A 26,781-nucleotide genomic window follows, 5' to 3' on the forward strand; every position below is an offset into this window, starting at 1 on the left:
CTTTAATTACTCTCAAGAATTTGTCACCCCTGTGAGATTTGCAGGTTTCCTTCTCCCATGTTATATCTGGATAATTAAAGTCTCCCATGATAATTACTTCATTGCAGTTTGACACCTCTTCTATCTGCCTTAGTAGTAAGTTTTCAGTTTCTTCTGTTGCTTTTGGTGGTCTATAGAAGACCCCTATCAGGATTTTGTTATTTTTTCCTCCCTGTATTTCAACCCACAGAGATTCCACCTGTTCGTCTCCTACCCCTATATCCTCCCGTAGCCTCGGCTTCAAGTTCGATTTGACGTACAGACATACCCCTCCCCCTTTCTGGTTCCTTCGGTCTCTTCTGAAGAGATTGTACCCCTGCAAGTTCACCGCCCAATCGCACTTATCGTCAAGCCATGTTTCCGTTATTCCGACTATATCATAGTTTTCATCAGTCATTCTCGCTTCAAGCTCGCCCACTTTACCGATCAGACTTCGTGCATTCGTGGTCATACAATTTATATCATTTTTTTTGTTTTTTAAATTTGTTTTGTTTCTATTCGTACTTATGTCTGATCTATCCATTCTAACTGTACTATCCCCACCCCCTGCTCGACCCCCATTCCCTTTGCTTGGACCCGAATCTATAGTTACACTGGCTACCCCACTATTTCTCATTTTACCCTCCCCCCCAGTCCCTAGTTTAAACACTCCTCCAGCCTTCTAGCCATCTTATCCCCCAGCACAGCTGCACCCTCCCTATTAAGATGCAGTTGTGGACCCATTGAGCTCTGACCGCCATGCTTACTCCTAAGTGAGCAAAGATTTTCACTTTCAACTTACCGTTCTCTCTTGCGTCTTGCTGGGTAACATCTCTGCCCACCGCTCTGAGGGCAAGTTCTCCTTTTTCGCCACCATCTCAAAAATCATCAGGGAGGCTACCACGGGGTCATTTTCTGTAACACCCCTGTCACTATCCTCAGTATATCGAGATTGGTGTTTTGACTCGGGAGGGCTACAGTCTTTTTAGCCTTGACGGTCTCAGACAGTATCGCCATCTGCTTTATAAGGAGTTGGTTTGTCTGCTGCTGAGTTTGCACAGGCTCAACATGAGCCTTTTGTTGCTGAGCAATCATCTGAACCAGCTGTTTCACCATCTCCACCATGCTTGCAGGGTTTGTATATAGCTATCGACCAGATAGATCTTCTAAATGGTAGTCAAGTGGAATGAGTGGAGAAAGAAATACTGGCATTTAGGCGCTACTCTCCAATAAATTCCGACAGTGGGATAAAATTATCATTCTTTTTTTTTCCTTAAATCAATTAAAACCAGCAAATGCGCGTTTCGGGATAGGCCCCTTTATCAGTCAGGCTGGTTTAGACATATACTCTTGCGGCTCGAAGATGTACCCAAAAGTGCTGGTGGTACCAGCAGGTGTTATGAGCATATCCAGGGATGACCAGGAGACGTGGTAATGAGACATGGGCACCTGCTCGTTGTTTACAAAAGCTGTAAAAAAAATCATATTTCCAGATGACGGGTGTATACGCCCTATTACTTGAGAAATGACATATCTGATGTGATGATGTAGGTGTGCCATGCCTTTGCAAAGCCTAATTAACTACTTATTGTATATTTCTGAAGTCTTGACCACAACGCTAATTAAAACTTGCAGATGTGAATCATGTGATATGCAAAATTCTAAATCATTGCATTCTCTGCACAAACTCAGTCATTTATTTTCACTGATAAGGAAAATACCACAAAAGTCATGCTTCTTGACACATTAAAATGGGAGTGCTTTGGAGAACACTGTCTCTGTGTGAGGTTATTAATGCCTCCCCCTACAGTTGGCTGTATGCAGAATGATCCCGGACAGATGACCGGTCTTAGAGGGTAATAATTTATCTACTCTGACACAATCATTTGCAGCACTAGCAACTAGGGATGTTGTCAGACTATGAAAAGATGAGGGGCACAAGCTTCAAAACACACACACACTATTTTCCTTCCCCAGGTAATAAATATATAATGTCATAGACACTAGGTCTATAATTATAGAATCATGTAAAGTAAAGGGACCTCCAGGGTCATTGGGTCCGACCCCCTGCTCTCAATGCAGGATCATCCCAGACAGATGTCTGTCCAGCCTGTGCTTGAAGACTTCCATTGAAGGAGAACTCGCCACCTCCTGTGGCAACATGTTCCACTCATTAATCACCCTCACTGCCTAATATCTAATGTGACTCCTCCCTTTCAGTTTCATCCCATTGCTTCTAGTCTTTCCTTGAGCAAATGAGAATAGGGCTGATCCCTCTGCACTTTGACAGCCCTTCAGATATTTGTAGACCACTATTAAGTCTACCCACGGCCTTCTTTTTTGCAAGCTAAACATTGCCAGATCCTTTAAACGTTCCTTATAGAACATGATTTACAGACCATTCACCATCCTGGTAGCTCTTCTCTGAACTTGCTCCAGTTTGTCGGTTTTTTTAAATTGGGGTGCTTAGAACTGGAAACAGTATTCCAGATGAGGTGTGACTAAGGAAGAGTAGAGGGGGGTATTTACTTTATGTGATCTAGACTCTATGCTTCTCTTAACACAGCCCAGAATCGTGTTTACTTATTTTGCTGCTGCATCACACTGTTGACTCATATACTGTCTTTGCTCTATTAGTATACCCAAGTCTTTTTCACATATACTTTTGCTTTGCCCAAATCCTTCCATTCTATATGCTTTTTTCATTTTTCTTGCCAGATGTAGTACTTTGCATTTCTTCGTGTTAAATACCATTCTGCTAGTCACCACCAACCATTCCAGATGGTCTAGATCTTTTTGGATCCCCTCTCTCTCCTCTAGTGTTAGCTATCCCTCCAAGCTATGTGTCATCTGAAAATCTGATCAGATTCTTCTCAATTCTCTCCTCCGATCATTTATAGAAATGTTAAACAACACTGGGCCCAGCACAGAGCCTTGTGGTCCCCCCAACTTGAGACATTCTTTCAATTGGATGTGCAGCCATTTATGACCACTCTTTAAGAATGGTCACTCAGCCAGTTGTGAATTCAAAAGAGTTGTCTTGTCAATTGCATATGTGGCCATTTTTTCAATAAGTATGGTATGAGATACTTTGTCAAATTCTTTACTAAAGTTAAAATATTCTATATCTACTGCATTTTCCCGATCAACCCAGTCAGGGATTCTGTCATAGAAGGAAATTAGATTCGTCTGGCATGACTTGTTTGTTACAAACCCATGCTGGCTCTGGTTAATTACTCCATTCTCATCCAAATGCTTGCATACATGCTGTTTAATAATTTGTTCAAATATCTTTCCCAGTACAGAAGTCAGGCTCACAGGCCTGTAGTTTTGAAGATAGGGACAACATTTGCCCTTTTCCAATCTTCTGGGACTTCTGTTCTCCAGGAATTTTCAAAGATTATGGCGAGTGGTTCGGCAATTACCTCTGCTGCTTCCTTCAGTATGCTAGGATGTAATTCATCTGGACCTGGAGACTTGAATTCATGTAATTTAACTAAGTGTTCCCTCACCATCTCTGTTTTTTTAGATAGCTTGCATTCTTTTATTCCCCTATTAGCACAGGGAAGATCAGCTGATGTTACATTAACTTTCTAAGAGAAAACAGATATAAAATATGAATTTAAAAGTTCAGCCTTCTCAACATAATTTTTTACCAATTCACCATTTTCATCTGTAAACATCCTGTAGCACCTTTGCTTTGACATACCCCCCCAAAACCTTTTTTATTGCTTTTTGGCCTCTCTTGCAAGCCTCAATTCATTATTAGCTTTAGCTTTTCTGACACTTGACCTACAGTTTCTGCAGACCGCATTATATTCTCCTTTAGATATTTCCCCCTCTTTCCATTTGATACACACATGCTAAAAAGGAAGAAAAATATGTATAAGTTCTGTGTTCATCTATCCTGGTCTCTTTAAATGCGTTAAATTCTGCTTTTAGGGATTGCTAAAGATTGTGCTTCGAGAATCTCATTTTACAAAATTTCCCATCCTTCTTGGACACTTCTATCCAAGTGAAGAGAGAGAGATTTTGTAGCTTAGCAGGTTTAGAAACAATGTCTCAGCTTTAATGTACCTGATAATGATACAGTGGCCAAATACACTCTTTGTAAAAAAAAATAAAATCAGCTCCTAGGAGCTGCTATTTTACTGCAAACTCAGCATGCAGATATGCAAATGATTAAGAATTGGGGTGTAATTAGATTAATGGTCTTGCCACCAGAGATCCTAAAAGTGCTTTCACACTTGGCCTATAAAAAGGCTCTCAGATGTTCCTTATGTGTAGTGGACCTTCTTCTCCACTTGATGACTTCTAGACATGCCTTGGGCCGTTCTGGCCAGACTGGTCGGTGTTGGGTCCAGTTGATTCATAAGGTCGCATACAAAAGGTGACTGGGCTCAGAATGCCATTTACAGACCCACCAGTGTGTCTCGCTGATTGTTTCACCTCAAGAAGTGTGCCTTGTGATGTAGGGGGCATTCCCAAAATTAGCATATTTGGCTGGAAAATCCCTATTTTACTTTTACAATATACTACAAAAGAATCTACTCTGTATATACTCCCTAAAGGTTCATAAAGGAGGCAGAGCATCTCTGAAACGCACTACACCACTTACTGTGACTGTCCCCAGTCCAGTTTCCTTTATTTGTTGTTTTGTTTCTATGTGACTTGGAATAATAAGGGAAAAAAATGTATTTCTGCACCATCTACTTAGATTTACTACAAGCCATTCTGCATTTTAGAGGAGTCCCATCCCACACTAGACTCCTCTACGAAGTAAGTTAACGTCATTTTTTCATTGGTTAACCATTCACCTAGAGCGCAGGGATTTTCTTCCGTTCTGTCTGATGTGGGAAAAAATCCTTTCTCTCAGGAATATGGTCATAACATTTCCCATAAAGATAAGTGCGGTTCTGAGGAAATATCTTAACATCTAAAGGATAAAGAACAAGGTCATGCATTTAAAAGCACTATTTTTGTTTTTATATGATTAGTAAAAAGTTTTGAGACACATTTATATGTATCAGTGTGAAATAGTCTTCGCACATGGATGATGTAAAGCATGAAAAAACTCATAATTCCATCATCTTCTTGTCCTTTATTATATCTGCAATATCATTTTGAGAGTTACAGGGGCCGTCCGGTTACCAGACAACATTGCCTCCTTACCACCGAACTGGTGAAAATCCAGCGAAACTCGGAAACGGCGGACATAACTCATGGACACATAGAACACACTGACTGATAAACTCCCAAAACACAACCAAGCATACCCTCACACATAAACAGATGTAAATAGATACGATGCGAGGTATTGGTTTGCATTTTGGCTACAATACTTAAGCCCGCAAGCCCACGTCAAGGGTCCTCGTTGTCTGACAGGTCCCTACTCTAACAAGACAACTTCCACATGAAATGAAGAATAGCCCCACGCTGGAACCAAGGGACCTACCTAGTCCTAGATGACAAACGAAACACAGCAGGACTGAACACAGCTCACACCAACACGCCAGTGATTTGCATACAACACAGAACACCATGCACCCTGAACAGGACTGTTCACACCATACGTCCAGCACAAGCACCGACACGTAGGAACATGACACTGTTCACACTGAGCAAGCAGGAAAGCCCAGCAGCCTCTAACAGAGGCGCTGCTATATATGAGCAGCAGACCAGTGGCGATTGGTTGGCTGGAGAAATCCACACCCAGCCAGCTCAATCAACCCCACCTGTGGGGCTGCACTGCTGGAAACTAATGTAGAAGAACAGATTCCAGCAGCACACCCTAACATTACCTCCCCTTACAGAGGGGCTTCCAGAGACACAGGCACCCAACACAAAGAGGCATCAGACCAGGGGGACTGGCTGGCTGGAGAAATCCACACGCAGCCAGCTCAATCAACCCCCACCTGTGGGGGGCTGCGCTGCGCTGGAACCTCATAAACTGTGTCAAAATAACACAAATAGAAGTACTTACCCCTCATGTATTGCGGGGATTCAGTGCTGCATCCCCGCCATCCTACCAATATTTGTTTTGGAAGATGATGTCACAAGAAGTCACCTGACTGCTGTAGGCAATCAGAGATGTTTTTATAGGGGCAATGATGTCCAGTAACCGGAAAACCCCTTTACAGGACACTTAAAAAAATCTATTCTGCTGAGCTTAAAAGAAATGTTCTCTTTGTGCTCACTCCTGGATTGGCTATTTCGAACCTCAGATATAACGAGACGACCTCTCTGGCACAGATACTCAACAGGTCTTCCTAATGATAGTCAGTCTAGTGCTTTCACACAGGAACAATCTTCGCTTAGTGAATGGAGACGGAGCGGACCGGGGATCATTTTGTTTGGCACATTACCATATACAATAAACAGGTAACCGTTGATAAATGAAAGACTGCCTGTTTACACGGGCCGGTCCGTCGGTCAGCTGTCTGCATATATAAACTGAACAATGAATGAGAAGCGGATGAATTCTCGATCGTCGTTTAGTCAGAGCATGCATTTACATTAAGCAATAATCGTTCAGATTCCCCCTTGACGCAGGAATCTGAATGATTTGCCGGCCAGTGTGAAAAGGCCTTTATTCATCATTTAGTGCTGTGAATTGCTTCTCTTTCAACTCTATAACATCTCACTTTACAGTAACTTCTAAAATAAATAGAGATGAGCAAGCCTACTCGGCCACGCCCCTTTTTCGCTCAAGTACCGCGATTTTCGAGTACTTCCGTACTCAGGCGAAAAAATTCGGGGGGTGCCGTGGGTGAGTGGGGGGTTGCCGCGGGGAGTGGGGGGGGGGGGGGAGAGGGAGAGAGAGAGGGCTCCTCCCTGTTCCCCGCTGCTACCCCCCGCGCCGCCACTCCTCCCCCCGCCCTCCAAATCTTTTCACCCGAGTACTGAAGTACTTGAAAATCGCGGTGCTCGATTGAGTAATTACTCGAAATGAGTAGGTTCGCTCATCTCTAAAATAAACTTATACTTTGTGTCAATATAGCGAATTTAGAGAAAGAAAGAAAAATTGCTACTTCCCCGTGTAAATTCCCTGATGGATAACAAGATGCTGGGCAAAATGATTAAGTAGAAAATGGCTTCTTGACTGTGTGACTTCTCGAAGTATAAGTCCATATAACATTTCCTTCATTCTGGACATGAAAACAGCTTCTCTCCTGCGAGACTTCTCTGATGTGTAACGAGTTGTGTTTGATGGGTAAAGGAATTGTGAAATTTTGAACTAGAAAATGGCGTCTTGACTGTGTGACTTCTTTGATGTAAAACAAGACTTGATTTGCGAGTATAACATTTCCCACATTCTGTACATGCAAATGGTTTCTCTCCTGTGTGAATTCTCTGATGTAATATAAGAGTTGATTTTCGAGTATAAGATTTCTCACATTCTGAACATGAGAATGGTGTTGTTTTTGTGTGAATTCTGTGGTGTATAACAAGGGCTGATTTGAGAGTAAAACATTTCCCACATTCTGCACACGCAAATGGCCTCTCTCCTGTGTGACCTTTGAGATGCGAAACAAGTTGTGTTTGGTGGGTGAAACATTTTCCACATTTTGAACATGAAAATGGCTTTTCCCCTGTGTGAATTCTCTGATGTATCACAAGAACTGATTTTCTACTAAAACATTTCCCACATTCTGCACATGCAAATGGTCTCTCTCCTGTGTGAATTATCTGATGTTTAAGTAGATGTGCTAACTGATTAAAACATTTACTGCATTTTGAACATGAAAAAGGCTTCTCTCCTGTGTGAATTCTCTGATGTCTAATAAGAGCTGATTTCCAATTAAAATGTTTACCACATTCAGTACATGAAAAAGGCTTCTCTCCTGTGTGAATTCTTTGATGTTGAACAAGATCGGATTTTAAAGTAAAACATTTCCCACATTCTGAACATGGAAAGGGCTTCTCCCCTGTGTGAATTCTCTGATGTATAACAAGAGCTGATTTCACAGTAAAACTTTTTCCACATTCTGCACATGAAAACGGCTTCTCTCCTGTGTGAGTTCTCTGATGTATAACCAAAGCTGATTTCAAAGTAAAACATTTCCCACATTCTGAACACAAAAATGGCATATTTTCTGTGTGTGTTCTCTGATGTGAAACAAGTTGTGTTTGATGGGTAAAAGATTTCTCACATTCTGCACATGCAAATGACTTCTCTCTTGTGTGAATTTTCTGATGCTTAACAAGAAATGATTTCCAGTTAAAACACATCCCACATTCTGGACATGAATACGGCTTCTTCCCCGTGTGAGCTCTTTTATTCTCTCCCCTTCTGTGACTTTTCACCTGTTTACCAGTCTGTGATGGATGAGAAGATGGGACCTCTATAAGAGGATCAGATGATGGATCTTTGCTGTGAAGGGCTGATGGGATATCTGGGATAATGGCAGGTTCTTCATATGTATCTTGTGTGATACCATAATCTTCTACTTTACAATCTACAGATATTAGATGTCCCTCTGTGCTTGCGTTACCATCATCTGCCAAAAACAAAACTGATTTTACTATTTTTGAACATTATAACTTAAAGGCTGGGTTCACACGGGACGGATTCGTCGCGGAACTTCCGTGCGGAATCCTAATCCCGAGATTAGCCAGCCATGTGGACGAGATTTTGCAAAAATCTCATCCACATGGGGCGGCCAATCAGTCGTGGCAAAGCCGGGCAATGCGTTGTGGAATTGACAGCCGCAGCATGTCTATTTTTTTTTTTGCGGCCTCATTCCTCTCTTTGGGGAGAAAAAGCGCAACAACGTGCGGGCGGCCGACCCGCTCCAAAACCTGCGACGAAATGGGTTTTGGAGCTGTGGCCAACCCGCGAGATTTACGTGGGATTTCGTCCCGTGGGAACCCAGCCTAAAAATGATTTAGATAACAAAGATGGTGATTTGTGTTCTGTAACCTGCATTTCTATAAGATCTTACATGTGATTGTTCTCCGTAAGAGAAACAAAAAATCTGGTAGATATGATACATTTAAATGGCTAACAAAAAGCAAAGATTTTACACCGAGCTTCCGGATCTACTCAGGATTCTTCATCAGGCATTAATAAGAGATATCTGAAAAAACACATTATATATATATATATATATATATATATATATATATATATATACAGAAACACATAAAAGGGTACATACATGGTGTGATTGAAGGGATTCTGTCATGAGATTAATCCTCATGAACACATGAAAGAAGCGGACAGACAGCTGACTGACACCAGATACTACAACAAATGTAATCAAGACCCAACTATATGACGGAATTGAGAAGCATCATCAGAAGTGTCTGTGGAGTCCACAAGAGTTTGGAATTGCCAGTATCTGAGTATTCTACATGCTTCCCAAAATGCACAAACCTGGCAATCCAGGAAGGCCAATAGTCTTTGGTGCGGGAACCTCACTGAAGGAATCTCAGGATGGGTAGAGGGTGTCCTTAAACCACTGGTGAGAGATACAACCAGCTACTTGCTGGACTAACCGCCTCCCAGCAGCACCTTAAAGCTAACGGGATCGTCTCTGAATCTGTGCTACAAATCACAAGATTTATCCACCTTACAGCTATTTTTGATAATTCTTCAACTCACCGAAATCGCATGGACAAAATAATGGCACTGCAATACGCCAACCTTTTCATAGTAAATCTGTAGAGTGACTTCCTGGCCTCCTGCTCCATCAAACCATTGGCCCACTTCTGCTACATTGAAAATGTCCTAATTATCTGGACCAACTCCGAACAAGACCTAATGAAATTTCATGACAGATTCAGTGAATTTCACTCCACCATAAACCTGAGACTGAGCTACTCAGATACAGAAATCAACTTTCTGGACACCAACATAAAAATTGAGAACTTAACACAAACATCCTTGTACTGTAAACCTACTGATCGGCCCACATACCTCAGATGGGACAGCTTCCACCACAAACACAATGAGGAAGTGAATTGGCTCATAAGTAACCTCATGCCACTTATCTGGGGCTTTTCCTACAGACAGGTAGATCTTGAGGTAAGTGAGGCCGACCTTTATTTTGAGCATTAGATATTGGACTGGACATCTTTAATGTGGTTTTGGGAGTTATGGTGGAATTAGCGGTTGGTGATGTGGCACCTGTGCTACCTCTGTGAGACAACCCGGTCGGTTGGATAAAGTCATTCATTTATGGAATGGACTCTTCAGTGAAAATTTATGCTGGAGCCTGAGCCTATGGCTGAACTGCTTATTTTTGGTATTAAGTTATGTGGTTATTTGAAGGTTAATCTCATGTGTTTTTTAATTAAAGGGGTTGTGCAGCTTTTTTTTCTACTTTTGGGTCCCCATCCCTAATTACATTTAATACATGTGCTTCCAGTGGCGCCTGGGCGTCATTTTGGCGTTCCAGCATGCAACTCGTCACGTCACCGAGTCTTGTAGACTGGTGATGTCTAGTAAACATGTCATGTGGGCAGCAGCAGAGCATTGCAGAGTGGACAGGTGAGTATGTGTGTTTTTAAATATACACTTTATCCCCCGATTGCTAGCAATAACTTTCACATTGGAAAACCCCTTTAACCCCTTCACGACCAAGGACGTAAGGGTACGTCCTGGAATTGTCGGGGTATGTATGAAGAGAGGTCGCAGGGAAGTGGATCTTTAGAGACATTGCAGCCAAGTTTCTGATACTGCATCATCATGTCTTGTTCCTTGTAGTTTTCTGCCCTAACCACCTAAGAAAGTTTGTAGACACTAGGTGAAAATCATTCCATGCTTGTTTCGCATCACCCTGCAGCAAGTTCTTGAACCATCATCTTTGAAGAGCTTTCGAATCCGAGGACCCACAAAAACTCCCTCTTTAATCTTTGCCTCGCTGAGTCAAGGGAATTTTTCATGAAGGTGGAAAGCTGGCGAAGTCCGGTCCATGGCTTTCACAAGGTCCTTCATTAAACCTAGTTTGATGTGAAGGGGTAGTAGCAGGATTTTGTGAGCCTCGACCATAACTGGGTGCTGGATATTCTTTGTTAGGTCCGGTAAACATATCAACATCTTCTGCAACACCTCTGCCCTATTCAGCAATTCCAGCAACCTGATTGGTTGTTTGGGTTGGCTGATTCACAAGTGTTGCAGAAGATGTTAATATGCGTCCTGTGTAAACCTAGGCGTCGTCCTGTCTCCTGAGTCTGCTTCTGTTTCTTCCAGCACTCACAGGGTTACTGTAGCTGGCTTTTCCGCCCAGGCTGTAGGGAGTTGTAATCAATCAGCTTCCTATTTAAACCCTCCAGACCTCACCCACGATGCTTGATGTTATTGTCATTTCCTGTATGACTGCATGACTGCATGCAAGCTGTTGGTGCACCCTTCCAGTCTGTATCCAGTTCATTGTGTATCCTAAACCAGTTTTTAACCCTGTCTTAGTGTGTTCCCAGCTTACTGTGTGTTTGCTGCTGGGTTTTGTTTTGTCTGTGATTTCTGCTCAGGATTGTCTCTGGTTCCCATTTTATGTTCACTCCTGCATATCCGCGTGGCTTGGTGCATGTGACCCTGGATTCCTATAGTCACCAGGTAGGTAGGGACGTCTAGGAGCCAGGGTCAGGAAAGGTGGCCTGGACCACTCCACTAGGTAGGGACGTCTAGGAGCCAGGGTCAGGAAAGGTGGCCTGGACCACTCCACTAGGTAGGGACGTCTAGGAGCCAGGGTCAGGAAAGGTGGCCTGGACCACTCCACTAGGTAGGGACGTCTAGGAGCCAGGGTCAGGAAAGGTGGCCTGGACCACTCCACTAGGTAGGGACGTCTAGGAGCCAGGGTCAGGAAAGGTGGCCTGGACCATTCCACCTAATCGTAAGTAAGTCAAAATGAGAAATTTTTCATGGTCATATTCATGTTCAGCACACCAAGATACTACAGATTAGGACCTTTTTAATGTTTCTAACAATTTCAGTGTTGACCAGTGATGGGGTCACAAGACTTTACATGGTTTACATGACTTTGGAGCCATTAGATACACACATCTGTAGGCCGTCACTCTACTTCCAATGCCCTTATAACCTGCTCAGAAGTTATATATTAGGAGAAAACTGCTGAATGTGCACATTTATGGCAGTTAAGAGCCGAAGGAGCGGCCGACTGCCCATACGCAACTCTGGAAAATGTCAAATGGACTTCTGCACACAGTGGGCCGATCGCTTTCCCACACGCCTCCCTCGCCACACTCAGACTGGTGGTGCTGTTGTTAATCTCTTACTAATGAGCTCTAGTCTTCACTTCCTCTATGTACTGTGTGCCACTCTGTACCTACAATCATCCTCCTCTTCCTCCACCTCTGCTTCCTCCCGCTCCAAGGCACCAGAATGGAGAGGAGCAGAGGTAGAGGTGGTAAGGGAAGCTTTTATGACAGACAAGATCTTCACTCCACAGAAAATTAAGGTCATGGCAGCATTAGATATAATAAAAGTCACATTTTATTCTTCCATAATGAAATAGCCGGTGATGTTCTGACCTATATAGACGGGTCTCTATCAAGCACAGTTTGAAGAGGTCGTCATGGGGGTTTGAGGCCATATATAAAAAAAAAACAGCAACTGCAATCAGAAAAGGTGCTACCTGTGATCACTGCAGGTACTTTTACCTATTCGGAGATCAAATCTTCTGTGACTCTTCTCTGCTGGATTTAGTGGTTACTACTCACCTGGGCGGTTACCTGTAGGAATCCCCTCTTTACACTCCTGTTTGATCCTCACATTTATCTCTGTAGTATTAATATTGGTCAGATCTTCATCCGGATACAAAAGCTGTGAGACAAATATTGTAGACGTCAGCAGATGGTTGGAGAAGTTGTGTGGAATCTTTTACATGACCAGCAAAGATCATCAATCATCATGAAGGCCAAAAAAAAGACCAAAAAGTGGTCAAAAAGTGAACCTGGAAACTTAAGGCGGGGAAGTTTTACTTCCATTGTGCGTAAAAGGTTTGAAGGGTTTCTAATAGATGCTATCCTGAAGGATCTCAAGGAAAATATCTGTATAACTCTGTATCAACATGGGTTTATGAGAGATCACTCATGTTACACCAACCTGATCAGCTTCTATGAGGAGGTAAGTTCTAGACTGGCCAGGGAGTCACTGGATCTTGTGTATCTGGACTTTTCCAAAGCGTTTGATACTGTGCCGCATAAAAGGTTGGTATATAAGATGAGAATGCCTGGTCTGGGTGAGAATGTGTGTAAGCGGGTAAGTAACTGGTCAGTGATAGAAAGCAGAGGGGGGTTATAGATGGTACATACACTGATTGGGTCACCGTTACTAGTGGGGTACCAGAGGGGGGCAGTATTTGAGGGGTCACTGTTACTAGTAGGGTACCACAGGGGGCAGTATTTGAGGGGTCACTGTTACTAGTGGGGTACCACAGGGGGCAGTATTGGGCCCTACTCTTTAATATATTTATTAATGACCAGGTAAAGGATTCTGCAGTAAAATATCATTATTTACAAATGCCACAAAACTATGTAAAGACATTTACACAAGAGAAAACACAAAGAGATTGCAAGAGGATCTGGATAAGTTGGGGGCAGAAAAGTGACAAATGAGATTTAACACTGATAAATGTGCAGTTCTGCACATGGGCAGGAGATACATGTCACCATTACACACTGAATCGGAAACCACTGGGGAGACACCAACATGGAGAAGGACTTGGGAGTTTTAGTGAACTGTAAGCTTAACTGGAACAACCAGTGTCAGGCAGCTGCTGCCAAGGCAAGTAGGATCATGGGGGGGGGGGGGGGGGGGGCATCACTAGAGGTCTAGGGGTGCATGATGAGAACATTGTTCCTTCTCTTTACAAGTCACTGGTCAGACCACACATGGAATATTGTGGACAGTTTTGGGCACCAATACTCAAGAAGGACATATCAGAGCTTGAGCAGGTACAAAGGCAGGCAACTAAAGTAATAAATGGAATGGGTGAACTACAATACCAAGAGAGGTGATCAAAATTATGCTTAGTTTAGAAAATAAGATGGCTGAGGGGTGACCTAATAACTATGTATAGATATATCAGGGGACAATACAGAGATCTCTCCCATCTATTATTCCCAGGACTGTGACTGTAGCAACGTCTAAGGCCTCATGTTCACGGGGAAAATCAGGCCCGCTACGGATTCTACATGGAGAATCTGCAGCGGGTCCCTCCTGCCCCGCGGACATGAGTGCTGAAAATAGGAATTTAAAAGAATTTACCCATCCGTAGCGGGCGGGGAAAGTCTTCTCTTCCTCACGGCCGGATCTTCTTTTTCGGCCGGCGGATGAACTCGTCACGTCGGCGGCACGTCGCCGGCACGTCCCCGACGTGCCGCGCGCATGCGCCGGGCACATCCGCCGAGCCGAAGCAAGAAAGATGCGGCCGTGAGGAAGAGAAGACCTTCCCGGTCCGCTCCGGATGGGTAAATTCTTTTAAATTCCTATTTTAGGTCTCCCGCGGATTCGGACGGCTTCCATAAGCTTCAATAGAAGCCCGCGGGAGACCCGCACGAAAATGGAGCATGGTCCAGATTTTTTCATGCTCCATTTTTTTTTAAATCCCTTTTATTGACCATCCGCGGGTATTTATCTACCCATGGGTGGTCAATGCATCCCTATGGGGTGCGGATCCGCGGGCAGGAGAAGAGTTAAAATCCGCTGCGGATTTTAATTCTTATTTTGCCCGTGGACATGAGCCCTAAAGGAAAGACTTAGAAGGGGAAGGGGGGTTCTTTACTGTAAAAGCAGTGAGACTATGGAACTCTCTGCTTGAGGACATGGTGATGGCAAATTCTATAAAAGAGTTCAAGAGGGACCTGGACGTATTTCTTGAGCGATACAATATTATATACTATAATCATTAAAAACTTCAAATCTTCCGATTGCCAGACTGGAGTCAGAAAATAATTTTTTTCCCTTAAATGGGAAAAATTGGCTTCAACCTCATTGGGTTTTTTTGCCTTCCTCTAGATCAACATTAGGGGTTAATAGGCTGAACTGTAAGGAAATGTCTTTTTTTTGGCCTTACATACTATGATGCACATGTATATCTGGCATGGCTAGACACGCTGCACGTTGTCTCAGTGGAGGAGATCAGCGTTTACCAGACACATCCGCTGCTTGTCTCGGGGAAATAAAGGAGCAGATAGATATAAATCCAACCTGTTGGCTCCTTATTCCCACCAGCAGTCTCCACCGCCAGAACACTTGGAGAAGATCCAGACAAGATGTAATGTCTCTGGTCAGCGGTAATCCTGCCATCTCCACCGGCCTCATCACACAAGGAGAAGACATGTAATAAGACTGAAGACAAGAGCTTCACAGGCTTCTACAGATCAGAGGGACATCTCCATCTACCTGATGGTCCTGTGGAAGAAGAGGACGGGGACATCTCTCTGGGGTTCTCCTCTTACTGGATGGAACTGCAGGAAACACAGACGGACACTGAAGTCATTCTTTATATACAGATAATACAGTCCCCGTGGATTTAGTCCCGCCTATTACCTGGTGATGGGAGCGGCTGGCGGGTCTCCATCATGGCCTCCTTGTACAGATCCTTGTGGCCTTCTAAATACTCCCACTCCTCCATGGAGAAATAGACAGCGACATCCTGACACCTTATAGGAACCTGACAACACAATATACAGTCATCACCCAGAAGCCTCCAGTGCTGTTGCTGTATAATGTCCCAGCATTCCCTGCAGTGTCACCTCTCCAGTCAGCAGCTCAATCATCTTGTTGGTGAGTTCTAGAATCTTCTGTACATTGATGTCCTCATGTATCAGGTGGTGCGGTGGGGACCCTGGCATTGGGCTCAGGGGTCTTCCCCATCCATCACACACAGGGGCCCGACAGCCATCGCTAGAGGTCTTCTTCATTACTATGTAATCCTGTATATGGGGAGACATTAATAAACATCACTACAGACATTTCCAGAGTCCATCACCTCTCCAGTGACATCATCTGTTACTACAATAGATAAGAATGATGTAAACTGACATCATCAGAATCTCTCCCCTCTCCAGTGACATCATCTTGTAGGGGCAGTTAATGTGTATCCATTGTGTATCAGGAATCCATCTTGTATGACTATTATATTATTGTCCTTTTTCTTTAAAAAGAATTTTGCAGATATGCAATAATAGTTCAAAAAGGGCCTTGGTCTTGGTCCTATGTTGAGGAGATAAAGAATCAGACTGACGGTCAGCGTCAGCACAACGTGTTCTGCGGGAAGGACTCATGTTCCTAAATATCTTATTGTTTATAGATTTCGTTTTGGGAAATATATCACCCATAGTTCTAATCCGCTTGAGAGAAGTCCGCCTGACAACTAAGACGTCTTCTTTCTTGTTTAGTTTCAACAACCAATGATAACAAATGAATTATAATAATTTACAATTATTACAAGTGAGACATGTTCTAGTCTCATTGGAAATGTCTTTTGTATATATACTTCTGCCATGGAGAAAAATAATGTAATGTGACATCATCAGAATCTCTCCCTCTCCAGTGACATCATCTGTTATTACCATAGATGAGAATGATGTAATGTGACATCATCAGAATCTCTCTCCCCTCTCCAGTGACATCATCTATTACCAGAGATAAAAATCATGTAAAGTGACATCATCATTCTCTCCCCTCTCCAGTGACATCATCTGTTGTTACCATAGATGAGAATGATGTACTGTGACATCATCAGAATCTCTCCCCTCTCCAGTGACATCATCTGTTATTACCATAGATGAGAATGATGTAATGTGACATCATCAGAATCTCTCCCCTCTCCAGTGACATCATCTGTTATTACCATAGATGTGAATGATGTAATGTGACATCATCAGAATCTCTCACCTCTCCAGTAAGCTGGAAGAGTATCTCTAGGGTGAGATTTAATATACTTTCCGCCATTGTGTTCTTGTCCTTCTCCATCCTTCACGGATCATTCAGGAAAATTGTCTTATATAGAAAATATCAGCAGAGGATTGGGTGTTGTAGGACCTGAAGGGAAAGAAGATCAAAAAAATATAAGAAACACACAACTGATATAAAGCAGTAAAATTACAGGGTCGAGTAAGGGGAATGATTTGAGGATAGATTATAGGGGCCCCCGTCAGGAGTTTTATGATGCAAGAACTGCAAGAAGCACATTTCAGACATTTTATTGTTTTACTTTGAGAACATTTTAAGAAAAAGCCAGAAACAGGGAGATGAGTCATAGGGGCGGTCACTGATGACTTCTCCCAACCCCCCACTCCTCTTTCCCTCAGTAATCAGCACCCCCACATGTACTGCCCTCTCAGTCCTCACAGCGCTCCTCCTCCTCTGCGGTGCACTGATGAGCAGGTGGGCAGTGCAGTATACATGCAGTATATTCAGCACTGATTGGCTGAGACTTGGTCCAATCAGTGCACACATGTCACTAAGCCTTCTCCATCTCTTCTGCAGCTTCCTCTTCATCCTGGGATCAGCCTCACCCCCCTTGGACAGATCTGCTATCAATTTCCAACTTCATTAAAATGGCAAATTAATCAAATTCATTTGACTAATTACTGAGCCGCACAAGCAGGATTACAATGAAAGGCTGATTTAGGCACAACGATTTTTTCTCAAAAAAAGCCATCTTTTGATTGATAATTGTGTCTGACTGCGCTGGCATCATGCAGTTCTCATTAAGGAACCGCTGACTGTTCTCTTTCAGCGATGAGTCTTATCAGGAGTTCAGAGCGGGATACAGAGGATACTATAGTTTCAGGTGTATCCCGCTCTGTGAACAGCCGGGGTATGAAGAACACAGCGGTCCAGCTGTCTTCTGCATACCCCGCTTGGAGGGCTCAGCTGTATAACAGCCGGGCACTCCGAGCAGAGAACAGCTGGATGCAGAAGACAAGCGGCCCTGCTCGTCTTCTGCATGCCCCGCTCGGAGCGCAAAGTGATCGCTCAATGTGTGAGTGATCACCTTGTGCTGAATGGACACAACGATTATCGCTCAAAAGACATCTATTGAGCGATACTCGTTCCGTCTAAACCAGGCTTACCACAGGATCTATTATTTACAATTGGTAGTCACAGCTCACTTCCTCCCCCTCCCTGCACAGAAAATGCATACAACACTCTTCAATAGTAGTCAACGAGTCCCCTGCTATCCACTGTGGCTATGGCCCAGGAGGTTGCTGAAAAGCATCTTTCCAAATGCTGTTAATCGCAGCTCAGGAAAGATGGCTACCCCCTTAGTCATGTACAGGCAATGCGGCCACCCTGCAGTTGTCAGCAGGCAAGGCAGCCGCCCCGCACAGTCGTCGACAGGCAAGGCCACCGATCCCCACAGTCATCGGCAGGCAAGACGGCGGCCCCCCGCATGGTCATCGGCAGACAAGACGGCGGCCCCCCGCATGGTCATCGGCAGGCAAGACGGCGGCCCCCCGCATGGTCATCGGCAGGCAAGACGGCGGCCCCCCGCATGGTCATCGGCAGGCAAGACGGCGGCCCCCCGCATGGTCATCGGCAGGCAAGACGGCGGCCCCCCGCATGGTCATCGGCAGGCAAGACGGCGGCCCCCCGCATGGTCATCGGCAGGCAAGACGGCGGCCCCCCGCATGGTCATCGGCAGGCAAGACGGCGGCCCCCCGCATGGTCATCGGCAGGCAAGACGGCGGCCCCCCGCATGGTCATCAGCAGGCAAGACGGCGGCCCCCCGCATGGTCATCGACAGGCAAGACGGCGGCCCCCCGCATGGTCATGGACATGCAAGACGGCCCCCCTGACAGTTGTGGGCAGGCAAGACGGACTTCCCCTATAGACGTGGACAGGGAAGACGGTCACCACCCAGTCGTGGACAGCTAAGACGGACATAGTCATCCATAGGTAAGGCGGCCGCCTCCCATATGGTCATCAACAGGCAAGGCGGCCACCACCATATTGTCATCGGTAGGCGAGGTGGCTGCCCCCGCATAGTTATCAGCAGGCAGGGCGGCTGCACCCTGCACAGTCGTTGGCAGCAAGGTGGCGCCACCAATAGTCCACGGCAGGCAATAGAATGAAAAAAATCTACAGTCAGAACACAAAAACAGATTACAAAAATGGAAGTGTCCTATTTGGGTTACTTTGTAAAAAAATCCATGCGACGCATCTTGTATCCGGAGGATAAATCACCACAAGTCCCAGCAACCCACCAACCCCCACAGGGGACACAGACCTGCAGAGCCGACAGCAGCCGTGCCCTGGTGGTGGAGGCTAAAGGACCTGTGATGATGTCACACCCATGTGACCACCGGTGTGGGAGGAGCCACGGTGGAGTCTGCTAGCAAGGTCTGTTTTCCCCGGTCGTTGTGAGCTGCAGAGAAGACGAAAAGAGTTTGGTCCGGTGTCACCAGTAGAGCAAAGTGTGACTGTCCCCAGCAGGGGGAGCCGAGTGATCGTGTAGATAGGAGACCTTTACTGGGTAACAGAAATACAGGATGTTAAAAGAAACTAAAATCAGCCTGAGGAAGGCCCCTGAGAGGTGGAAGCGTGTTGTAACAGCATGGATTTGTGTAGCCATTAAAAGGCATCATATCTACAAGATTACCTGTTTTTTCTTGCTGGGAACGATCACATTCTGCAAAGAAGAGTCATTATGGAGGTTGTTGGTTTCCCGGCTTCTCTCCAGCGGCTGCAGACATCAACTCGAGGAGACTGCAATGTTCTGTGGGGACTCTGGGTGCCCTCTCCTCCTGCAGATGCAATACTCTGCAGTACTGGGGTCATGTACACTGGGATGCAATGCTCTGCATGGACTGGGGGTTCTGACTGCACTGGGATGCAATGCTCTGCATGGATTGGGGATTCTGACTGCACTGGTATGCAATGCTCTGCAAGGCCATGTGTACAATACTCTGGACTGGGGACTCCGTGCAATGGGATGCAATGTGCTGCATGGACTAGGGATCTCTTGGTGCACTGGGATGCAATGCTTTGCATGGATTGGGGCTGTGTATGCACAGGGATGTACTGCTCTACATGGGCTGGGTACACTAGGAGGTAATGCTCTGCATGGGCTGGGTACACTGGGAGGTAATGCTCTGTATGGGCTGGGTACACTGGGAGGTAATGCTCTGCATGGGTTAAGTACACTGGGAGGTAATGCTCTGCATGGGCTAAGTACACTGGGAGATAATGCTCTGCATGGGCTGGGTACACTGGGAGGTAATGCTCTGCATGGGCTAGGGTGCACTGGGAGGTAATGCTCTGCATGGGCTGGGTACACTGGGATGTAATGCTCTGCATGGGCTGTGTACACTGGGAGCTAATGCTCTGCATGGGCTGGGTACACTGGGAGGTAATGCTCTGCATGGGCTGGGTACACTGGGAGGTAATGCTCTGCATGGGCTGGGTACACTGGGAGGTAATGCTCTGTATGGGCTGGGTACACTGGGAGGTAATGCTCTGTATGGGCTGGGTACACTGGGAGGTAATGCTCTGCATGGGCTGGGTACACTGGGAGGTAATGCTCTGTATGGGCTGGGTACACTGGGAGGTAATGCTCTATGGGCTGGGTACACTAGGAGGTAATGCTCTGTATGGGCTGGGTACACTGGGAGGTAATGCTCTATGGGCTGGGTACACTAGGAGGTAATGCTCTGTATGGGCTGGGTACACTGGGAGGTAATGCTCTGCATGGGCTTGGTACACTGGGAGGTAATGCTCTGCATGGGCTGGGTACACTGGGAGGTAATGCTCTGTTGGCTAATACAGATGTGGCGCACATTCTCCAAATAATCAGCCGATGAATCAGAGACAGCAGGAAGCACTAAATGGGAATTATGCCCCACTGGTCCCTGTGTGTCCGCGCTCCTGTACACAAGAGTTTTGACCTTCACATTTGTTTAATTCAATCTAGTTCATACAAATAGATGCTGAGGTGTCGGACAATACCCCCCTTTTTGGTATTTTAGCACAAACAATACCGGATAAACCAAAATACTTTCCATATGAGTACAACCATCCCTCCTGTTGAGACACGGCAGAGGCCATTGCTCATTACTGCTGCATATCTAAGTGACCTTTTTACCCTGTGCCCACTGACAGGTCTACCAGTTCTGCTGCCTCTGCCTTGGCAAGGACCCAACTATTATGGTCTCTTCTAGTGTAACCACAGCATATCCGGTGGCGTTGGTGCCATCAGGGTTCTTCCCAGACGACCCATCTACAAAGAGAGTGTATTCAGCATCTGCAAGAGGTACATCCTGCAGATCTAGTCGGGGTAACACCTTATGTGCCATCTGTCCTGGACAGTTGTGTGGAGGACCGTCTGAAGAAATAGGCAGTAAGGTAGATGGATGGAGCGTAGTACATCCCTAGGTTGTCAGGTGTGGCTGTGAGAGCAGTAGTGTCATCCAGGAGGGGGATGTCTGGAAGGACGGTGTGCGGGTGGATTTGACTGCTTCAGCTGCCGCTACTACCACTTGTACACAGGGTGGGAGCGCTCGGCCACTGGATCTAGTCTGCAAGAGTAGTATGCCAGCGGTCTGTTTCCCACCATGCTCCTGAGTTAACACAGAGGTCATATACCTTTCCTTGAGTCAACAGTTAGCACAAAGGGCTTGTTGTAGTTCAGCAGCCCCCTAGACTGATGTGCCACCAGAGTCTGTCTTAACCTGACAAAGGTTTCCTCAGAGGGCGCCTCCCACTGGATCCTGTCAGCGCAACCTGAGGTTCATCATAGATGAGTCTGGTAAGTGGCGCTGTTAGGGATGCAGAATTTGGGATCCAGGCTCTGCAGAAGTTCGGTATTCTTAAAAAGGATATCAATTGTTTGTGCTTTTGGGGCCTCCAGGGTTGCTTCTTTCATAATGTCATCCAAATGCCCACCTTCATCTGACAGATAATACCCCAAATATTTAACTGTTTGCTGACAGTATTGGAGTTTTTTTACTTAATGGTCTTGCTCATAGAGAAACCTCAAGAGTGTGACTGTGTCCCCCCTATACTTCTCCTCACTGTCTGTTGCCAGCAGTATGTCATCCACATACAGTTGTAGCCGAATACCTCTAGGAGGTTGGAACTGGGCGACGTTTCCTGACATAGCCTGGGAGAAGATTGTTGGAGATTCCCAATAGCCATGAAACAATCAGGGATGCGCCAGGTTTTTCCAATGGCATTAAAACATAGCTAACATACAAGTAGCCATAAAGCACTCACCTGGTGCCTAGTAGGGAGGATCAGGAAGATAATCCCCACCAACACCGATGTCCAGGAAAGCTTTGAATACAGTTCACATCCGTGGCTTGACGGAGAGCAGCAAAAATCAGCATACAATACACCTTAACCGGTGCTAAGATTAAAGAGCGACGCGTTTCGGCAAACTATTATCGCCTTTTTCAAGCTCAGATACAATAAAGACATACATTTATAGGACAATCAATCCACACTTACTTGTTACAAACCGTCGGCCTAAAGGCCGGGAACAATCAATCGTGCTTGCTCCGGGGGGCAGGAACGCTCCTCCCGATAGGGCGTACACGTCACGAATGATGTTACGCATTACGTTAGCACGTTAAGACGTGACATGGAACGCATAGGAGTCCCATGTATTTAGAATAAACTTTATTTACAGCCGGCAGCCTCGACACAACCCGGCAATTACCTAGAAACTCACATACCACGCTAATATCGGCATGGTGTTATAGCGGACTTTCGTTACATAGTGCCGAAATCTTTGTACACACAAATACGCAGACAATATTTACAAATTATTGTAAAATATAAATAAAAACATATAAGGTTACAAGTTAACAATAAATTACAATAATTTGTAAATATTGTCTGCGAACTTGTGTGCTCTGGATGGTGCGGTTCTTCGTGGCCGGATCTTTTTTCTTTGGCATGGCGGATGTGCCCGGCGCATGTGCGCGGCACGCAGCCGGCGTGCCGAGCACATCCGCCGGGCCAAAGAAAGAAGATCCGGCTGCGAGGAAGGGAAGACCTGCACCGTCCGCAGCAGGTGAGTTTATTCTTATGTTTTAGCTTCATGTCCGCGGGGCAGGAGGGACCCGCTAAGGATTCTGCTCCAGTGAGACGGAGACGGAAAGCGCAGGGCTGGCTAGACAGGTCCTAGTGGTGGGGAACTCAATTATAAGGGGGACAGATAGGGCAATCTGCCATAAAGACCAGGATCGTCGAACAGTGTGTTGTCTTCCTGGCGCTCGAGTTCGACACATCGCGGATCGGATTGACAGATTACTGGGAGGGGCTGGTGAGGATCCAGCAGTCATGGTGCACGTTGGCACCAATGAACGAGTTAGAGGTCAATAGAGGGCCCTCAAAAATGATTTCAGGGACTTAGGGTCCAAGATTAGGGCGAGGACCTCCAGGGTAGTTTGCTCGGAAATACTGCCTGCACCTAAAGCCACACAAAAAAAGGCAGCAGGATCTTAGGGAGGTAAATAAGTGGCTCCGGAGTTGGTGTAAGAAGGAGGGATTTGGGTTCCTGGAGATCTGGGCTGACTTTGCTGTCGGCTACAGGCTCTACCGTAGGGACAGGCTGCATCTTAATGGGGAGGGTGCAGCTGTGCTGCGTGAGAAGATGGCTAGAAGGCTGGAGGAGTGTTTAAACTAGAGACTGGGGGGGGGGCGTGGCTTGGAGAGGCACCGGAACGGCAGCAAATCTTTAGGCTCCGTTTGGAAACAGGCACTTCTAGCCATAAAAAGCACTGTTGGAGGTGGAAAACCGCAAAAGCAGATAAACGAACCTACCAGGACAGCATGTCAGCAAGAAGGAGAGGCTCAAAACCAGTGCCGACAAAGCTGGAGTCCTTCTTTGTGGCACGTGGGTCCCCCTCTGCAATGGCCGCACAGGAGATCCTGCCAGCAGCCCGCAGGGACCGGGAGCAAGTGACTGACAGCCGCTCTGCACTAGAAACCACAGCGGAGGAGACTGCATCTGACAGCTCTGCCGGAGCGACCGGAGGCTCTCAGCACACATCAGCTATACCGAAAGGCACAAGAGAAAGGTCAGTGAATGGGGGGAAAAACATTGCCAAGGGTCCCCCTGCACCCAAAATGGCGCTGACCACGTTGCCACACATAATGAGAACCCCCACAAGCAGCCCAGAAAAGCAGAAGCTGAGAATATCTCAGACTGCTGAGAGTGATCCGGAGGCTGAACACTTACATGTGATAGCGGAGGAGAGAGAAACAGATAACCCTGCGGGAGGCTCACAGTATAACACAGCCACAATGGGAGGCTCAAAAGACAGAGCAGTGAATGGGGGGAAAAACAATGCCAAGGGGGCTCTTACACACACACTAAGAACCCCCACAAGCAGCCCAGAAAAACAGAGGCAGAAGATGTCTCAAAATGCTGAAAGTGTTTCAGGAGCTGATTATCTCCATGAAAAAGGAGCCGACAAAGAATTAGATAACCTCACTGCATCAAACAAACCAGTGACTGAGCTGTATATAAAGGAAATAGTGTTGGCGCTGAGAAACACCATACAAGCAGACATTTCAATGTTAACCTCGACAGTAAACTCCTCCATTCGGGACATTAACAACAAAATAGAAAAACATGATAAAAAACTGGAGGAAGTGGTGGGCTCGCATAACTCATTAATCGACTCCCACTACGATCTAGAAGAAAAAGTTAACAAACTGCAACTCAAACTATCCGATTTAGAGGATAGAAATCGACGCAACAACGTCAAAATAAGAGGGATACCCGAAAATGTCTCCAATGCGGAAATCGTAAACTACATTACACGATTTATGCAGACCATGCTTCCCAACACGCCAATGCAAGAATTCAAGATAGATAGGGCCCACAGATTACCGCGCCCAAAATTCCTTAAAGAGGAATACCCCAGAGACGTTATAGCTCGAATTCATTATTTTGGCGCAAAAGAAGCCCTAATGAACGCAACAAGAAAGCTCCAACCCCTGCCAAACCCATACTCTGAATTGCGAATATTCGCTGACCTATCGCAATCCACCTTGGAAGCGAGGAGAAGCTTCGCAGCGATCACTGCCTCCTTAAGAAAAGCCAATATCCAGTACAAATGGGGATTTCCCACAAAAATTATAGTTACAAAAGAAGGAAGGACCCATATCCTCCAAGACCCTAAATCTGCGACAGACACCCTAAACTCTTGGGGAATTACACTGCAAAATTTATCCTATACAAACGCCAACACAGAAAAAAACAGACGCCAGCATCACACCAGCCGGAGCTCCTCACCCCCGCAATGATTCAGAAGACCTCACCTCCAATAGATACAAAACAACGTCTCATGAAGTGCCTGCTCAAGATAGCTGAACTTTTTCTCCCCCCACCGAAAAATGCAAGTTCTAACTTGCCCTGTATTTGTCAGTTTAATCCTCAACATTCTGACTTTCACGCCAAACGCATCCGTGTGTTCTGGCCCTATACAAAATGAGGATATTGTTTGGTTCTCTTTTTTTTGTTATTTTGTTTCCTCAGGCATTCGCGCATCACAGGAATTCCCAAGTCTCCAACTTTGCCGCCACCCACCATCCACATGGCGGTGAAAGTCCTATCGCTTAACGCCAACGGCTTGAACTCGCCATTCAAGAGAAGATCTGCGTGGAAAGAGGCAATTATGCAAAATGTTGACATTATGTGTATCCAGGAGACCCACTTGTTAGAAGTAGATAAAAGCAGAATGTCCCATAGAATGTTTCCGCAGGTCTTATTTGCTTGTGCCCCAAAAAAACAGGCGGGTGTGATGGTGGCATTCCGAGACAGAGCTCCGTTCACCATCGATAAACAGATTGGTGACCCGAAGGGTCGCTATTTAATCTTAGTAGGTTCCCTTAGGAATACAAAAATAACCTTAGTAAACACATATGTAACAAATTCAAAGCAAATTAATTTTCTTAACAAACTCAAAAAAAAAATTAACCAAGTAGCGGAAGGTCCAATAATGATAAATGGTGACTTCAACCTAGTACCTGATAGAGAACTCGACACTACAAACCCAAAACTTAAAAGAAATGCCACCCTGGGAGAATGGCTACACAAAAATGCGCTTTATGATACGTTCCGGTGCTCCAACGCCTCTGCAAAAGAATACTCACACTATTCAAATAGACACAGATCCTTCTCGCGCATAGACTTATGTCTAGTTGAGAGGAAACTCTTAGCATCAATACAAAAAGCGGAGGTTGGGACGGCTACTTGGTCCGACCACGCACCAATCATAACAACACTGAATGTAAGGGGCCTTGGAGCACCGACTAAATCATGGAAGAACAACACTTATTTAATGAGCATTCCCAAATACAGGGAAAAAATACAAGAAGCATTAACTGAATACTTTAAATTCAATGCCATCCCACAAACAGACCCAGCAATGGTGTGGACCGCCCATAAGGCATACATAAGAGGAATTTTAATAAAACTAGGCTCCAAATACAAAAGAGATAAAACAAAAAAAACAGATGAAATTCTAACCCAAATACAACTGAAGGAATCCCTTTTAAAAGTTTTCCCAGACCAAAACACACATACCGAATTACATAAATTGAGACTGGCCCTACGGAAAACATTACTAGGGGATTTTGACAGAGAAATTACTGCTCAGCGAGCGGACAGCTATTCAGCAATTAATAGGCCATCCAAATGGATGGCAAATCTGATTAAAAGAAAAACAATAAAAGCAAATATCCCCTACATTTGGAATTTCCAGGACAAAAAACAAAAACTATCGAACCCCAAACATATTGCAGACAATTTTTGCTCTTTCTACAGCAAA

At 45.3% G+C, this 26,781-nt stretch overlaps 2 protein-coding genes across 4 annotated transcripts in view; one reads left to right on the plus strand and one right to left on the minus strand.

The window, feature by feature from the left end:
- Positions 1 to 26,781, minus strand: part of LOC136629002 (oocyte zinc finger protein XlCOF22-like) — a 338,499-nt gene that overhangs the window by 161,567 nt on the left and 150,151 nt on the right. The window contains exons 1-7 of one of the 2 annotated variants that reach the window (XM_066605103.1): positions 19,135 to 19,255; positions 16,886 to 17,032; positions 15,742 to 15,921; positions 15,536 to 15,659; positions 15,389 to 15,453; positions 12,703 to 12,805; positions 6,980 to 8,519 (exon numbers count right to left, since the gene is read on the minus strand). The exons of the other annotated variant lie outside the window; for it this stretch is intronic. Coding sequence (XP_066461200.1) covers positions 7,162 to 8,519; positions 12,703 to 12,805; positions 15,389 to 15,453; positions 15,536 to 15,659; positions 15,742 to 15,921; positions 16,886 to 16,963 — 1,908 coding nt within the window. The 5' untranslated portion in view covers positions 16,964 to 17,032; positions 19,135 to 19,255 and the 3' untranslated portion in view covers positions 6,980 to 7,161. Of the gene's footprint in view, positions 1 to 6,979; positions 8,520 to 12,702; positions 12,806 to 15,388; positions 15,454 to 15,535; positions 15,660 to 15,741; positions 15,922 to 16,885; positions 17,033 to 19,134; positions 19,256 to 26,781 lie in introns of those variants that run through there. 2 annotated transcript variants of the gene reach the window in all.
- LOC136628989 (zinc finger protein 84-like) overlaps positions 1 to 26,781 on the plus strand; it is a 162,303-nt gene that overhangs the window by 28,973 nt on the left and 106,549 nt on the right. The window lies entirely within an intron of this gene.

The sequence above is a fragment of the Eleutherodactylus coqui genome, chromosome 5, assembly GCF_035609145.1.
Source record: "Eleutherodactylus coqui strain aEleCoq1 chromosome 5, aEleCoq1.hap1, whole genome shotgun sequence".
Lineage (NCBI taxonomy): Eukaryota > Metazoa > Chordata > Amphibia > Anura > Eleutherodactylidae > Eleutherodactylus > Eleutherodactylus coqui.